The sequence below is a fragment of the Neovison vison genome, chromosome 5, assembly GCF_020171115.1.
Source record: "Neovison vison isolate M4711 chromosome 5, ASM_NN_V1, whole genome shotgun sequence".
NCBI classification, from domain to species: domain Eukaryota; kingdom Metazoa; phylum Chordata; class Mammalia; order Carnivora; family Mustelidae; genus Neogale; species Neogale vison.
The window spans coordinates 18,056,221-18,073,530 of NC_058095.1; the positions used below are offsets into that span (position 1 = coordinate 18,056,221).

The 17,310-nt window shown below is 56.7% G+C and overlaps 1 protein-coding gene across 2 annotated transcripts; it reads left to right on the forward strand.

Moving 5' to 3' along the window:
* Nucleotides 1–7,611: 7,611 nt before the first annotated feature.
* Nucleotides 7,612–16,937, forward strand: LOC122906129 (glial fibrillary acidic protein). Of its 2 annotated transcripts, XM_044247749.1 has the most exons (10): nucleotides 7,612–8,072; nucleotides 8,986–9,046; nucleotides 9,260–9,355; nucleotides 10,079–10,240; nucleotides 11,780–11,905; nucleotides 12,091–12,311; nucleotides 12,882–12,925; nucleotides 13,288–13,407; nucleotides 14,629–14,714; nucleotides 15,379–16,937. In XM_044247749.1, exons 1-10 carry the CDS (start codon nucleotides 7,612–7,614, stop codon nucleotides 15,418–15,420), a joined length of 1,419 nt encoding a protein of 472 aa, XP_044103684.1. In that variant the 3' UTR covers nucleotides 15,421–16,937. The 2 variants fall into 2 exon arrangements, with proteins under 2 accessions (XP_044103684.1, XP_044103683.1); XM_044247748.1 differs by lacking the exon at nucleotides 13,288–13,407.
* The last annotated feature ends 373 nt before the right edge of the window (nucleotides 16,938–17,310 follow it).

Consider the following 17,310-nt stretch of genomic DNA (forward strand, 5'->3'; position numbering starts at 1 on the left):
CCCCCTGCTTGTGCTCTCTCTCTCTCTTTCTGTCAAATGAATAAAATCTTTTAAAAAATAAATTTAAAAAGAAAAGGTGCAGCCATCATACCCCGCTAGTTCACAATGCTCTCCGTGCAAGCAGGTGGCTTTGGGGGAAATTGCTCCCCACCTCCCATCTGACAGAGGGCTCTGTGTACTCCTGGCCACTGTGCAAGGGAGAAGGGATGAGGACAGAGTAGGGGGTCCCAGTTCAACTCTCCCTGGTTGGTGAGAGAGGGGGACACACTCAGCCTCATCCCCGCGGCCTGGAGCAGGAGCCCCAGCCCCAGCCCCAGGCCACCATCCTGGCGCTGATGCAGAGGATACTAGTGTCTCGATTTCCAAATGAAGTCAGCTTTATTGTTTTTGCCCTGTTGGGAACAGGATGCACACTCCGTGTAAAAAGGATAAAGAAGAAAGGGACACTCAGTTTTAATGCTACTACCTGGGCATGAGCGCTGTTCATATTCGATTTATAGCCTCTGATCCTTTATTTCTGCATATATACTTCTATATGTACTTGTAGATATAGATATATTTTTTTATTACAATGATTAATAAACCATCTCCATCATCAGTGTATGTGTCTCTGTGTACCTGTGTGGGATAATAACACCTCCCCACTCTCCCAGACTTCAGGAAACTAAGTATAGAAAACATCCCCTACTGCCTCCTCCAGGGCCTTAGTTTGGGGCCTCGGGGTGAGCCCCCCCTCTACTCTGCGGCCCCATCTTCCACTAAGGGCCTCTTCTCCTGAGCGGGTGCAGAAGCCGTCACATCTACAGGCCTACTCGATCCATCTGCAGTCGGGCACAAGTTGCAGAGAGTTCTGTCAGAGACCGTGTTTAGGGGCCTCAGACCTCAGGCGAGGCCCTAGGCTAAGCCCTGACCGCAGGAACCCCGTTCAGTCTTCCTCCCTCGGCCCCAGAAGCCCCATTCCCACCCCGGTTCAGTTTGTGGCTTTCCTCTGCACCTGTTCCCATGGTGAGGGTTCCACCCAAGTTTATCTCTGTCTCTCTAGGAAGATGCAGCGGGCTGAATGAATGAATAGTGTAAACAGGATGATAGGAATCTGTTTAACTTGCTCAGGAAAACAAACATGTTCAAGGTATTTAGCACATTGCAAGCCGTGTGTAAATAACGCTGCTAATTTCAAATGAGTCTTTGATGTGCTGGGGAAGCAGCCGCCCCCTCTACCTGGTGAGCCCCGCCCCATTCAGTTTGGCCTCCATTTTTGGAGGAGGAGAGAGAAGAACCCACAAGAGGAGCACTGGGTCCCTCCCTGCTGCAGGCAGCACACAAAACTTTGCGACCTAAGAGGTATAATGAGGACAGATTCCAGAAGGTTCACAGAACGCGCCCAGGGTTAGACAGCAAGCAGCCATGCCAGGATTCAGACCAGGGTCTGGTTCTTCACATGACACCGAACTGCTTCCCTTTAGAAGCGAACAGGCATCATCTCTTTCTGTGCGCCTGGCGCTCCCGCCTCTGCAATTAGTCTTAATGAGTTTTTTTCCCCCCTTGGAGCTCCGTGATTCCCACAGAAGCCGCCACAGCCTCCCATCTGTAGCCCCCAGCGGCCTGGCATGGTGCCTTGACCTTGGGAGGCCTCGCCGAGCGCTACTTGGATTCAAATTGAATAACTTGCCCGTTTCCCGGGGCGCTCACATATATTATCTCATCTGATGGTCACCGTCACCCCTGCAAGTGCCGAGGCAGCGGGCGCAGGACAAGGCGGCTGGTAACGAGGGCCAGAAGGGCAAGCTTCACACGACGGGGTCCGCGGCATGAGGCAGATTTCTCCGAGGCTGGGGGCAGCTTGCCAGTGGAAGGGGTCACTCTTGACAAGGATGTTCTGCACCCGGCCATTGGCTTGGCAAACATTCGTGGCTCCGTGGTGGAAAATGTGCTCTCGGGTGACCCATTAAATGTACAAAGACTCTGCCAGTGAAGTTAAGGACGTGAGGCTCCTGCCCTCAATCACAGGAGGTCGGGTGGAGAGTGCTTGCCGCATGGCGTCCTGCTGGCCGGGGGGGTAGCCTGGCTGGTCTCAGGCTCACAGGGAGCTGGTAGGGGCTGGGCAGGGGGGCAGCGAGCTGACAGCCAGCTCCCAGCTGACCTCCATGGGCGGCGACGAGGCTCTGAGGTTGGATTGTTCTTACATAAAGAGAGTCATCCCTGAGACGCGGCCATCAATGGCTCCCCCAGACACGGCAGACCCCTCGTCCTGCTTCGCTGGCCTTCTCCTACCTTGGGGCTCAGCGCAGAGCCACCCTGGAGTCCAAAGTCCTGCCCAGTTGAGAGAACCAGACTCAGTGCCAGGAGCGGCAGACACAGACAACAAGACACTGTCCCTCCCTGCGGGGAGTCAGGGGAGCACCTGTCCCTGTCACCTGAGGGTAAGCCCAAACCTCCTTTGGTGTTGGGACCTGTCAAGGTGGGGGGACTGGGCTCTCCCTTCTGGGTCCTCCCACCCCCAGCCATCAGCTCTGCCACCCACCCCCACAGGGGACTCTGTCACCACATGGGGAGCCTTTGGCAGCTACTAACTCAGGAGTCCTCCCTCTCACATCCCTGTTTGACTGTCTCTGGGTTTTCCCAGGAATGCCCCTCTGGCTCTTAGTTAAGTTTGGGGGACCCTGGCTCCCAGACAGAATCTAGTTTGTGATTGTCTCCCCCGACCCCCATGGTTCTTTCACGAAGAGGGATCTCAGAGGGCTTGGGATGGAGGCTGTTGGGGGGAGAAAGGGACCAGAGTCACCCCGAGGGGCCTGGAGACCATGGCTGTGTTTTCCAGCCCTCCCAAAGCGTTCCCCTGAGCCCGCCTACAGCCCTTCCATCCTGTTCCCTGGCTCATCCTGTCCATTTGGAGGACCACTGGATTGGAAATAACAGGCTGCCCGCCAGCCCTCTCCTCCCACCAGGGACACATCTGGGCCCCCCGCTTCTCACCCTCCCAGAGGGACGCAGTCAGGCAAGGAGACAGAGGGGAGCAGAGAGCAGAACAGATCAGGGAAAGCAATTAAAAAGCAGGTCTCAGGGTTAGAGGCTGGAAAGTGGGGGGCAGGCTGGGGCGCCCAGGAGGGTGGGAAGAGGGGGATTGGAGAGAAAGGACCCGCACTTATTAACTCCAGCACAGCAGCCTGCCGCCTTGGTGTGCGAGGTGAGCAAGGTGATGCCTCCAACAATGTGCTGACCGAGGCCAGGAAGGAGGCAGGGGAAGGAGTCTTGGGGGGGGGGGGATGTTCCTCTAAGAACACTTCAACAGCCACAGGAGCTGGATACTTCTCACCAGCAGAGCTGGCTCGGCACAGGCCGACAGATGATAGGAGAGGGGACAGACCCTGGCCTGAGGCAGCCCTCCTCCAGCCTGAGAGGGGGAGAGCCCCTGCCCTCGAGGGGGCATCCAACAGTGAACCATGGGTGCGCACATCAGGGAGCCCCCACAGCAGAGAGGGTGTCCTGACGGACCCTATCCTTAGGGAGACTCCATTCTGATGGGAGGTCATAGGTCCTAACTTCCAGAAGCCCTTATCCAGGGGGACCTTCTTCTGGGGAAGCCTCAGGCTGAGGGACAGGAGAGACCCCCTCCCACAGGACATGATAACACACCAAGAACTTCTCAAACTGATGGAACTGTGAGCCTCAAGTCTATGGTGGGGAAGGGCAAGGATGGAGGGACAGAGCCCGAGGGGGAGTCAGGGAGGTGAGAAAGCAGACTGGGAAACAGCCTCTAATCTCAGTCTCCTCCAGGGCAGGTAGAGATGACCCATGTGTGGTCCCTGGCAGACCCAAAGCCACGAGCAACTTGTGATCTGGGCGCAAATGGGGCCACCTCCCACCCTCTCTCCCTTGGTTGCTGCCCCCTGTGTCCTGTCCACACTCCCAGGTAACGGTGCTGGGGAGATACGTATATGATGTCTCTGTCCACCCCCAGTGGGGTCAACAAGACATGGCAGTGCCCAGGCAGTGCCCCGGCCCAGCCCCTGTCCCTCCAGGCCCACCCCGTCGCTGACAAAGAAATAAGTAAAGCTTCGGGTAGGTGTTGTTAAATGCAAGCTGTGATTTGTCGAACAACTTCTGTGTCCAGCTTTCCCTGAATTTATCCTCCCCGCCACCTTGGAAGTAAGTGTTGTGAGTCCCCATTTTACAGGTGTGAAAATGGAGGCTCTGAGAAGTTCCTGAAGCCGTCCAAGATCATGGAGCAGCTGAATGGCTGTGACCTCGCTCGCCTCTAGAGGGTGCTGTCAGAGCAGTCAGAAGCAACGTTAGAGAGTACGGGGGATGATCCTTCTGGGTGATAGAAATCTGGGTTTTGGAAAGCAGGCTTGCGGCTTTGAGACCAGCTCCCTCCCCACTGCAGGACCCTGCTGCTGCTCGGACACTGCCATCTAGTGGCCAGCAGGGCCTGATTCCTTTCCTCAGGGAGGGGGCTGGTGTGGGAGGGATGGACTCAGTAGTAGCCAAGGAGTCAGCCCCTTCGAGACTCCCAACTTCTCTTCCTCCTGCCCTCGCATGAGGACCACCATGCTGTGCCAGGCACTGGAACGGGGTGGGGGCCTTAGGGGAGCCAGTGAGCAGCAGTCTAGTGGCTTGAATCTAAGGCTGGCAATTTAGAAAACACAGGGCACCCTCGTGGGTGCTTTGAGGCCCCTTGCGGTACTGATCTGTCCCAAGAGGCAGGAGGACATCCTGGCGGATTCTCCCCACGCAGGGAAGGGGCGTGGAGGCAGGAGACCATCTCGTCTCCCTCTCAGCTTGAACTGGGTCATGGCTTGGCTGAAGGTCCCGCCGAGAGATATCTGGGCATCCTTTCTCCAAGGCCTGCAGCTTTCTGTGGTCTGTGCAGAAGTCAGTCTAGGGATTGGTTGGGGCTTGGGACATTGAGGCCCTCCGATTAGGGAACCAGGAGAGGAGAAGCCACATAAGGGGCCTGAGCCAGACCAGGAGGGCGGGAGTAGTCAGAGGCTGGGAGCTGCATCTGCCTGGGGCAATGGTGCAGCATAGTGGGATCTAGAACAGAACCAGAGAGGGAGGGAGGGAGGGAGGGAGGCGCAGCAGGGGGTGGGGGTGGAGGGAGGGGGGCAGACAACTGTGTGTCTAACAGTAGGGCTTGGGTAAATTAATGCATACAGTGGAAAACCATGCAGCTGTTAAAATGATGATGCGGATATTTATTGATATGGAAAGATGTTCACAACATATTGCTGAGTGAAAAAAAAAACAAATTACAAAATAATTTGTACAGCATGAGCCCACTTGTAAAAAAGAAAATGAATTTATATAAGTGGGGGAAATCTGGTAGTGTTTATCCCCAGGTGGTGAAATCATGGCTAATTAAATTTTTTTGTTTTGCTTATTTGTATTTTCTGATTTTTCTGCCATGAGTGTGTCATACAAAATAATGAAAGTTTGGCAAACAACCATGGCCATATCTGTCTACCTCTCTGGTTCTTGCATGGACATCCGTGGATAGTTAAGCGCTGAGTGTGGGGAATGGGTCTAGGGTCAGATGGAGGTTGAGGGCGGAGCCAGGAAGCCTGGGTGACACAGGTCCAGGGAAGGGCCTCTCTCTGCTGCTGCTGCTGCTGCTGCTGAAATAAGCCTGGGTCACACACCACACAGGGACATGTCACTGAGCCTCCCTGACAAGCCTTTCCTGCTCTCGTTCCATCTCCCCCCTTCCCCAAGATGGCTTTACACTCACTGTAACTACATTTCACTGGAACAAAGAGAGAAGGCTGCACACTGTGACTTGCCCAATGTGAGCTAGATGGACAGCCACTCCTAGTCACAGAGACACTTGGGATGAGGGTTTGTCCCATCTTTTTCTTCTTTTAATGCCCCATGACTTTACCAGCTCCTCCACTCATAGCAGGATCAAAAGTCACGGGGCACCCCATCCCCAAGGGTCCCTTCCCCATGTTACTGTCCCAGGGTCAGCTGTGGCTGAAGACTTAGAGACCCTCACCTTCCCTCTCTGTGTTGGGATTCACCAGGGAAAACCTCGGCAGGCAGCCCATAACATGCCCAAATGGAGCGCGTCTCCCCAGCGTGGGGTAGGAGCTCAGGGGTGTGAGCTGGCTCTGGAAGCTGGGGAGGGGCAAGCAGCCAGGCCTTGTCTGCAGAGCTGGAGACCTAGCAGTGCCCAGCTGGCCGCCCCCACGGGGCCTTCCTCTTGTGCCCACTGAATGACTCACCTTGGCACAGACACAATGGCCGGGGGTGGGCACAGAGCCTGCTCCCCACTGCACCCCGGCCCCCTCGGAGGCTTCCGAGAAGCTCTTTGAGCTGGGGGCTTGGGCTGTACTCTGCCTAATAGCCTGGCATCTTGGGATTAAAAACAGCGCAGCCCCCTGGGGGCTGCCCTCTCCGTGTGGCGCCCTGACCAGTGGTGGAAAACAAGGCTCTATTCAGCAAGTGTCCAGGAGAAGGGATCAGAGGCCCAGGCATGGGCGGGGGTGGGGGGGGGCGTGGAGAGGAGGGCTTCCCAGAAGTCCAAGGGCACAGAGAGGTGAGGGGCCTGGGTGAGGCTCTGGCCCCCAGTAGGATCAGAACACAAGGGTGGACAGATCTGAAGGGTCAGGCTACAGGACGCCGGCCCTGGGCTCCTAGTGTTGGCCCAGTGGCTCCCAGGTTCCCAAACTGACCCGTCCCCAGAGGCCTTTCCATCCTCTCAGCCTGATGCGTGGGAACTCGAAGGAGATAAATCTCCAGTGTGAAAGGGAGGTGAGGGGTAGCTGGGGAAACAGGGTGATGAGGGAACAAAGATGGGAGTAGGGACAGCCAGCTCATCCGTAAGTGTTTTTTGTGTGGCTGTCAGGGCCGGCTCCAGATGGGGGTGCAGAGCGGCCAGGCAAGGGGTGAGGGAGCCCCGTGGGACTGAGGCAGGGGCTTATGTGTGGTCCAGGGAGAAGGTCAGGGAGTGCAGCACCCGTGGCTCTGGCCCCCTCAAAGCTTCCCTATTCCTGCCTTCATTTCCACCTCCCAACTGCTAGACAGAGGCCTCAAGTGACCCTCTAGACAAAAGGCTGGTGTCCGGTTGCAGCCCACAGCCCTAGACCTCCGGGGAAGGGAGAGCAGGCAGAAATGCTGGATGCCCATGTTCGGACCGAGGAGTCTAACGGTCTGCTGGAAATGGGGCTCAGCAGGAAACTGTAGCACGGGCTGCTTTCTGAGAGGAGGGAACACATTTGTTCTTTGCAAGTTCCCAGCACTTAGCAGGAGGAGCCCTGTGATGGGGTCTAAAAGGTGGAAAGCAGGTCAGAGTTTATCTGATCCAGACCTTTCTTGGCCCATCTTCCCAGGGAAAGGGCCTCCTGGCCCAGTGGCTGCAGCCGCTGACCAAGCATCCAGCCCCAGGCACAGCCCATGAGGACCTCTGTTGGTGGCCAGGCTGGGGTCGCCCTGCCTCTGGGCACAGGGACCTCAGTGGCGTGAGACAAGCTCTCCCCATGGCCGAGATGTGGCCCAGCCCCTCCCCCTCAGGCTATGCCAGTGGGCGTTGCCAGGGGCAGCCTGGGCAGCGCCAGGCCGGCCCACGCCTCCATAAAGCCCTCACTTCCCAGGAGCGGCCAGAGCCCAGCCAGCATGGAGAGGAGACGGGTCGCCTCGGCTGCTCGCCGCTCCTATGCCTCCTCCTTGGACATGGTAGGGGGAGGCCTGGTCTCTGGCCGCCGGCTAGGGCCGGGCACCCGCCTCTCCCTGGCCAGGATGCCACTTCCACTCCCGGCCCGGGTGGACTTCTCCCTGGCCGGGGCCCTCAACACCGGCTTCAAGGAGACCCGGGCCAGTGAGCGGGCGGAGATGATGGAGCTCAACGACCGCTTTGCCAGCTACATCGAGAAGGTGCGCTTCCTGGAACAGCAGAACAAGGCGCTGGCCGCAGAGCTGAACCAGCTGCGGGCCAAGGAGCCCACCAAGCTGGCCGACGTCTACCAGGCTGAGTTGCGAGAGCTAAGGCTGCGGCTCGACCAGCTCACAGCCAGCAGCGCCCGGCTCGAAGTTGAGAGAGACAATCTGGCACAGGACCTGGGCACCCTGAGGCAGAAGTGAGGAGGGGGCCCGGGGAGAGGGACCTCATGAACAGGGGAGATGCCTCTGCACCCCAGCCCTGCCCCAGCGGGAGCCCCTGCAGACCTGCACGATCTCGGGCAGGGGACTTTGCCTCCATGATACTTGGCTCCGCTGTTTCCCCGTCTCTGGGAGGATAGGGCTGTCCTTCCTCCCGGAGATAATGGGAGGGACAGGGAGGAGGCCCAAAGTCTCAGGGGTCTGATTGCCAAGGAGCCAGAGTATTCTCAGCACCTCCGCAGTGGGGAGAGCTGTGCAGGGAGAGTCAGGGACTCTACAAGCAGGGACCCCACAGGCAGGGGCCCAACGGGCGGGGTCTTCGCATTTCATTCACTGGGGGGCCTGATGGCCTTGTGGGTCCATAGAGAGGAGGAATGGGAAGGGAAGATTGCTGTGCACCAGGGGGCTGGGGCTCCGGGGGAGAGGAGGAGAGGGAAAGGGCCTGGCCTAGGAACACAGGTTGGTTCACCTGTGTGACCCTGGTCAAGCCGCTTTGGCCTGCAGGGCTGTGAGGCGGGGATTCTAATAAAACTGTTTCCAAAGGTCAGAGGAGATCCCAGGAACTGCGGGTTTTGCTGAGCTAGCAGGGCACGCGTGTGTGCCCTCAAGGGCGGGAGGATGAGTGTGTTTGTGTATGCAACAGTGAGTGTGTGTTGGTGAAAGCTCTGGTGTGAGCAGGAGCAGGTGCACTGGCCTTGATAAAACCCTTTAGTAATGAGCTAAAGCAAAGGCCCTAGTCTGCTCACCCTCCCGGCTAGGGCTCCTTCCATTCCACTGGCTCTGGGCAGGGGGCGGGGGAGGGCTCTCTCTGGCAGCACCCTCCAGGGATACTGGGGAGGGGTCCAAGATCCTCAGAAGAGCCTCACCCAGGGATGTGTTCCCCTACCTCAGGCTCCAGGATGAAACCAACCTGAGGCTGGATGCTGAGAACAACCTGGCCACCTATCGACAGGTGTGGGGGAGGGGGCAGCACGAAGGGAGGGGAGGGGAGGGGAGGGGAGTTGGGGGGGGTAAATGGTTGATGGCAGTTCACACAAACAGCCCCTAAGTCCAGCCCTCCAGAGCAATGCGCTGCTCTCCCCAGCCGCAGGAGGGATCAGACAAGGATAAGGAGTGGGGAGGAGGAGTCTGGGGTCAGAGCAGCCTTTGCCCCTCCCTGCTCCAGGAGGCAGATGAAGCCACCCTAGCGCGCCTGGATCTGGAGAGGAAGATTCAGTCTCTAGAGGAGGAAATCCGGTTTTTGAGGAAGATCCATGAGGAGGTAAGGCCAACACAGATTGGGATGGATAGAGACAGAGAGGCTGAGCCTGAGAAATACTCAGAGAGGGAGAGAGAGAAAGAAAATGAGAGAGACTGAAGGAGACAGACCTAGAGACAAGAGAGCAGCCTCAGGCCCTGGTGAAATTCTCACGGACACACCCCACTTACTAAGAATTATAATAGACCTTGTTGCCCCATTTTTTATTTCACTACAGCCTTGTGAGATAGGGACCCTTCCAGAATGACCTCTGAGAAACAGAGGAGGACATCGAAGCCCAGACAGGATAAAGAACTTGCTGAGGTCACACATCTCTCCGATATCACCCCTACTGCCACCTGTCTCCATTTAAATGAAAGCCATTCATTTTAAAAAGACACCACTGAGCTCTCTGACTTCAGATTATGGATTCCAAGTCCATGATATGGTAGAATCTGGGAACCCACAGACACACCCACACCACAGGGACTCGGTCACTCACAAGAACACAGGCATGCTTTCAGGGCTCCTGCCTGGCCAAACCTGGGAGGAGGACACTATGAGGCTCCCAAACTACCCTCTGCTCCCCTAGCCTAGGCCATGCCCTTTCCTCTAACCAGGACTGCCCCGTTTCCCTTAGCCAATGTCGGTGTCCAAGGGGCAGCCAGACAAGGGCGTAAAACCGTGGGGAAACCCCAGGGGCAGCTTGGGCCCCTGGCTGGCCATCCCTTCTCTCATTCTGGCCAGGAGGTGCAGGAGCTCCAGGAGCAGCTGGCCCGGCAGCAGGTCCACGTGGAGCTGGATGTGGCCAAGCCAGACCTCACGGCAGCCCTGCGAGAGATCCGCACACAGTATGAGGCCATGGCATCCAGCAACATGCACGAGGCCGAGGAGTGGTACCGGTCCAAGGTAGCCCTGACTGTGGGCCAGTAGGCAGCCCTACTGGCTCCATGCCAGAGAACTGGGGAGCAAGGGAGGAGGAAGCTGGGAGAGGATCCTCTCCGGGTGACTGACTGTCACTAGAGAAATGAGGTGGCTTGCCCAGGGTCACGCAGGCACCATTACTTTGAATAAGTATTTCTTTTCTGTTTTTTAAGGATTTTATTTACTTTAGATACAGAGAGCATGAGCAGGGGGAGGAGCTGAAGGGGAGGGAGGCAGAGGGAGAAAGAGTCTCAGACTCCCACTGAGCATGGAGCCCCATGCAGGGCTCGATCTCACCACCCTGAATTCGTGACCTGAGCCGAAACCAAGAGCTGGACGCTTAACCAACTGAGCCAAGCAGGCGCTCCCCCGAATAAGTACTTCTTTTTATTTTATTTTATTTTATTTTATTATTTATTTGACAGAGAGAGATCACAAGTAGGCAGAGAGGCAGGCAAAGAGAGAGGGGGGAAGCAGGCTCCCCGCGGAGCAGAAAGCCCAATGCGGGGCTTGATCCCAGGACCCTGAGATCATGACCTGAGTGGAGGGCAGAGGCTTTAACCCACTGAGCCACCCAGGTGCCCCTACCCGAATAAGTACTTCTTATTACTATTATTATTGTTATTATTACTGTTATTATTAGCCAACATTGTTGTGTGCCAGGCCTTGAGCTTTACATGCATTACCTTACTTACTATGAAGAAAGTACTGTTCTTTGACAGATGAGAGAACTGAAGTCCAGAGAGGTTAACGAGTTTGCCCAAAGTCACACAGCTCGTCAATGGTAGAGCCGGATGTCTAAGCCCAGCCATTGCTCTTGGGAGCCTGCATTCCTGATGCCTCTGCTGTCTGTGTCCTGGGTTACTGAGCAACCACTGTGTGCCAGCACTGCCTGGGGTCCAGAGACCCGTCCCACCCGGGGGACGTGATGTGCACCCAAATATGGTGTCTAGAGAGAACACTGCTGGGCAGAGTTTATACAGATGCAATGTGGGGGACAGGGAGGGTATCATAGAAGGGAAGGCTTTGGGGGTAGGCGTGCCTGGCAACCGAAGAACAAGAAGAGAAGAGGGAAGGGGCATTTGGAGTGCAAGAAAGCACAGGGCAAGGGCCCAGAGATGCCAGCCCAGGGCAACGTGAGTGGCAGAAGCTGGCGATGGCTCCAAGCAGGTCAAGGCTGGATGGAGCCATGAGAGCTTCACTGCAAGCTGGGGGAGAGAGAAGGATCAGAACCCGGGGTACTGCTCACCAGAACGCCCCAGCCACCGTGAGAGAGGCCAGGGTTCAGGCTCCTGGATAGTGCAGGGGATTCTGGGTCTGGGTTCTGGCAAACATCATTTGGTCCTTCATTCCCTACCCAGGCACTGTGCTAGGTGCTAGCACAGGGGTCCCAGTCCTGGGGAGACCTGGACACCAAGCCTGGGGTCCTGCCCATCTCCCTGAATTCCCAGAGACCCACTGGCCCACAAAGCTACCGCGATGTGGGGCCCAGCCGCCCTCAGCATAGGGCCCTCTCCCCCCTAGTTTGCCGACCTGAACGACGCCGCTGCCCGCAATGCCGAACTGCTCCGCCAGGCCAAGCACGAGGCCAACGACTACCGTTGCCAGCTGCAGGCCCTAACCTGTGACCTGGAGTCCTTGCGGGGCACGGTGAGCTCCAGCAGGGCCACCAGCGGGGCGGAGGGGACCAGGGTGCACCCCGCAAGCCAGGGACGGGACCGGAACTGAGGGCAGGGGCTCTGAAAACTTACTTGGGGGACAGCGGGGAGACTGGGGACAGGCCAGGACGGGCAGTGTGACACCGCGCTGAGGCACCTGTCCACTCCACCCTACAGAACGAGTCCCTGGAGAGGCAGATGCGGGAGCAGGAGGAGCGCCACGCACGGGAGGCGGCGAGTTACCAGGAGGCACTGGCCCGGCTGGAGGAGGAGGGGCAGAGCCTCAAAGACGAGATGGCCCGCCATCTGCAGGAGTACCAGGACTTGTTAAACATCAAGCTGGCCCTGGACATAGAGATCGCCACGTACAGGAAGCTGCTGGAGGGCGAGGAGAACCGGTGAGCTGCAAAGCACCCCCCAACCCCACCCTGTGGCCCTGCAGCGTCCTCCCTGCTGTCCCTCCCTGGAGTCTCCTTTCTCCCTTCAGGGACTGTCATAATCTGCCTGTGTCCTGCCCCCTCCTATCTCAGTGCTCAGCATGATGCTTGCCTAACACACAGTAGGTAGCCAATAAATGGTCAAGAAATGAATGGATTCGAGTCAAGCAATGTTGATGAGGCCACAGGGTGAGGACTTGGGTCACCCTCCAAACTAAGAGGCTCACTCCCCACCCTCCCAATGAAGACTGGACTTCTTATTCCCTGACCCATCTCTTTTGGTCTTGGAACTTTTCCCCCACTTCCAACTCCCCCTGCCATCCAGGCCTCCACTCTTGCAAATAGAGACTTTCCCCCTAGCGGACAACACCCAAGCCCCTTGCAGACTCCTGCAGCCCCAGGGAGCATGTTGGCGGCTGGAGAAAGCCAGGAGATGGGCCTTGAGGCTGTCATGCTAAGCCCGGACCAGGGCCTGGCTCCAGGGATGTCCCTGGGCAGCGCGGTCACTCTTCTGCCTTTGCTGTCTTGCAGCATCACCATCCCCGTGCAGACCTTCTCCAACCTGCAGATCCGAGGTCAGTAGAGCAGGGCCTTGTGGGCAAGGGGTTGGATTCCTGCCCTTTCCCCCAGGTGGGCTGCTACTCTGGCCTGGAGCTAAGGACCAGGGCAAAGGGTTCCAGTCCAGGGGTCTCCTTGGGATCTTCAGAATTCACCGCAGAGCTCCCAGTCAGAACACAGCAGCCCAGGGCATTCCAGGTGGGGCTTGTGGCTGCTCCTGTCCTGTGCCCCATTCCCTACCCCTCCACCCCCTCCTACAGCAGAACTGCGTGAAGGTCTCAGCCTCTGCCCTGTCTGCAGATCCCTGAGCAGGCTCTTGCCATCCGAGTGTTTTATGTTTTTGTTTTTGTTTTTGTTTTTGAACTGCTTGTCACTACAGGGGGCAAAAGTACCAAAGAAGGGGAAAGTCACCAGGTCACAAGACATCTCAAAAGCCTCACAATACAAGTTATACCAATACAGGCTCACCAGATTGTAAATGGAGCCCCGCCGGCTCTCGGTTAGCAGCCTGCCCCTCAGACTCTCAGACACGGTGCTTTTCTCGTTTTCCCCGCCCTCCTGGGCTCCTTCCTCCCAAGTTTCCCTAAAGGGCCAAGCTTGTCATTTCCCCAGCGACCTCAGTGCACAGCCCAGAATGTGGCACAGGGTAAATGTAGGCTAAACTAGCCGAGCTGGCGGCTGTTCAAAGTGGTAGGTCCTCTGGTGCTCGGAGGAGATGCTCTGGGGCCTCTGGGCGAATGCCAGCCTCTGCCTCACCTCTTCCCATCCCTGGGAGGGCCCCTGGGGTCTTGCCGTGCCTGGTGACTGGGTTCTCTGCTCCATTCTTCTGTCCCCGAGGCTCTGCGGCTCAGCTCAGTGCTGATTCAGCCCACAGGATTATTTCCCCCTGGACCGCTGCTCTTGCAGTGAATAAAGTTTTATGCTCCCTGCTCTTAATTTTAAATATTAGTGAGTGTGACATGTTACATTTTTCTCTCGGGGGCACCAGGGAGCTAAATTACTTCTTACTTGGATGTGGCCCTCAAATGATTCTTATCTAAAGGGGGAAAAAAAAACCCTACTTCTGCTCTAGAAATTGAAGAACATGAGCTATACATGGCCTAGGGGCCAAGTTCAGGATCAGAAGTTTAATCAGGCAGAGCAGGAGGAGGGAATACTGCCAAGTGCCAAATAGTAAAGGGTCAGTAGGGCCCAGAGAAGTGGCAGAGAGGAGGGAAGGAAGGACAGGGCAACAAGAAAGGGACCCACGTATATTGGACACTAATATGTGCTAGGCACTTAACATGTATGAGCTCAGTGAACTGACTCTTTGCTCCCACGTAGAGAGGTAGATGCCATCATCCCCATTTTGCAGATAGGAAACCGAGGCTGGGACAGGTAAATTAACTTGCCTATAGCCTTATGAGCTGAGACTTGAGCTCTGGCCTGCCTGATTTCAAAGCCCGTGTGCTCCTTCCTTAGCCCAGCACTGGGGTGTCAGAAGGCCAGGGGGCAGATGAGAGCTTGCAGAGGGACGGAAATGCAGCCAGACCAGGAAAATGGGCAAAGCACTGGATGGAGCGGTCAGGTCTTGTCTAGCACCATGGGGATTTGGGGGTCTAGGCCCTCTCTGCCCCTTTCAGTCCCCATCACTGTGGGTTTCATGGGGAAGCGGGGTGGGGGGAGGATGTTTGGTGGCTCAGGAGCCAAAAGGAGACCTCTCCTGTCTCCATGCCTGCAGAAACCAGCCTGGACACCAAGTCCGTGTCAGAAGGCCACCTCAAGAGGAACATCGTGGTAAAGACCGTGGAGATGCGGGACGGAGAGGTAAGGGGAGACGACCTGAAATTCCGGCCCCGGCAAGCTTGGGCAGACTCCAGGAATTTTTGAGGGCAGGCTTTGGAAGAAAGCCTAAACTGGCACACAGACGGTTCTCAGTCACTCAGAAGAGTTTCTGGGGAGGCTCTGGAGGAGGGGAAGGACCCTGGATGTAATTCAGTTCCCTATCCCCTCCACTGGCAGATCCAGGGAGCCTGGGTGTAGAGGCCACCGGCTGGAGTCCTGATTCGGACTTTCTCACTGAAAGCCCGCAGGCTCCCCCAGCACCAGGCCTGGGGAGAGAAAGAAAGAAAATTAAAGTTAGTAGCTTTCACTCCCAACTTTCAACTTCTGGCTTGATAAAAGGAACCAGCAGGAGGAATAAGAAGGGGGGGGGGATTTGACATAAGCCCTCCCTGTCACACCCACGACAGTCCTAGCCAAACTTACATCAGCTCGCCACGTGCTGGGCAGGGTGCTAAAGGCTCACTAGTGTTACCTCATTTCCTGGCGGCTGCGAGGCAGGAGTCCTGGTTACTCTCATAGAAAAAAAAAAAAAGACCCAGGAAGTCTGGGGATTTCTCCAAGGTCACATGAGCACCAGAGGTGGGCCTGGTGTCTGTGTGAGCCTGGTGTCTGTCTAGCGTGCTATGTGTTTTTCTGTCCCCTGCAGGTCATTAAGGAGTCCAAGCAGGAGCACAAGGACGTGATGTGAGGCAGGACCCAGCTGGTGGCCCCACAGTGGGCCTGAGCAGATGAGATTGTTGCCGCCTCCTCTGATAGCGGACTTCCCCAGACCCAAGTTCCCACCCACCCCGACTGCTCCCTTTATCCCTCCACCTCTACACCAGCTTGCTGCCCTAGACTCTGTGGGTACTAGACCTGCAGACAGCACCTACCTACACTGAGTAACTCCAGCTAAAGAGGCACCCAACCCAAAGGTGCGGCCTGGAGGGGCGTGGCCAGCAGCTGGGGTTAGAACTGGTAGAAGTTGGGGAGGGCCTGGGACCCCATAAATCACCCTCCACATCCCTAATCTCCACTGTCATGGCAACTGTTGCCAGAGCCGGAGGTCCCTGGGGGTAACTGGGAAGTGGGCCTTCGAGTTTCCTAGGGCTGCTGGAGGACAACAGAGACTCTGAGACAGGAAGGGGAACTCCCCATAGGCAAGATAGCCCTGGCCAGAGGTTTCTTCTTCTAGACTGACCCTGAACAGTCTTGAGAGTGGGCGGTGACATCCCACCACTTGGGAGTAGTTTCTAGACAGAATGCCTGGCCTGCCCGGATCCCCAAGGGGCCTCCTGAGTGACGATTAAGTGTCTCAGTCCCACTGAGCTGACATGGGGGCACACTGTGGGCATGCCACGGGCGTGTCAGAGTGTGATTCTCAGCACTTGGGGGATCTATAGTGTAAGTGGAGAGGGAAGGGGTGCTGGGAAGGAGTAGACAGGGGCTGCCTGGCCCCTATGTTGGATACAGAGAGAGGTCAAGCCCAGGAGTCCTCCCTCCATAAGGTTGGAGGGGAGGCAGGTGGAGATGGTGGAGGAAGCAGCTGGGAGGACGCTGGACATCAGAGCTGGGGGTAATGGGCAATCAGGTGCCCCTGGCCTGTGGGTCTTGGGAGCCAAGGAAGTGACTCATCCTCTTGAAGTTGCTAAAACAGGACAGAGGGGCTGCTGTCCCCAGGACACGCTTTGTCCCATTTCTAAAGGCCCCTTCCTTGCTGCATAACCCCTCCATCCAGGCCTCAGAGTCACTGTAGCTGCTGCCTCGAGACCCCAGCAAACGTGGCTGGGTGAAGCCACTGCCATATATGTGACACTCTCCACCCTACGGTGACCTGCTGCTTTTCCCTAACCAAGTGTCCTTGTGGTTCCTCTCCTACTCAAATACAAAATGTACCCTCATATTGTAGGTAGCACTCTATTTTACCATTTGGGAAGTGGAGGCACCAGCAGAGTGAAGGCTCTGGTTTGTGCTCTGGTTTTCCATGGAAAGACCGTGGGGGACAGAGAGTCACAGGACTATCTGTGCCCAGAAGTAGGCTGAAAGGGCCCACTCCAGGGTCCCCCTCGCCCCTCTAAAGCCAGAGAAATGAGAGTCCCTCCCTCTTTCCGAGTCCTGGTGCCTTTTCCCCCTCTCTTCCTCCTGCCACCCACTGCTGCTAACCTTCAGGGCACCACCGCAGCCTTTACTCACTAAGGTAAATAAAGACAATTGCCGTGGCCTTCACCAGAGTGGACGCTGATCTGTTCAGGAGAGGCTGGGGCTGGGGAGAGGGCAGGAAGTAGCTTTGGACAAGACTCAACTTGCTTACTGCTGATCATCTTGGGACCCCCAAACCCCCCAGCGGCAGCCACCAGACAGATCCCAACTCCAACCCTGCTCTACATGGCACCCCAGTGCCCTCCACTCGGCCCCTCTTCTCACTCACCTCCCAGCCCTGGGGAAAGCCCTGACTTTGACTTCCACTTTTCTCACCCATTTTCCCTGTTCTGGTCTTTACCTTTATTCCCAAACCTGCCATTCCAGAGTCGAGGACATATTCTAGGCTCCCCCACTCCCTCTTCCTTTCCCTGCTGCCCCCAATTCAACCAGCGACCAC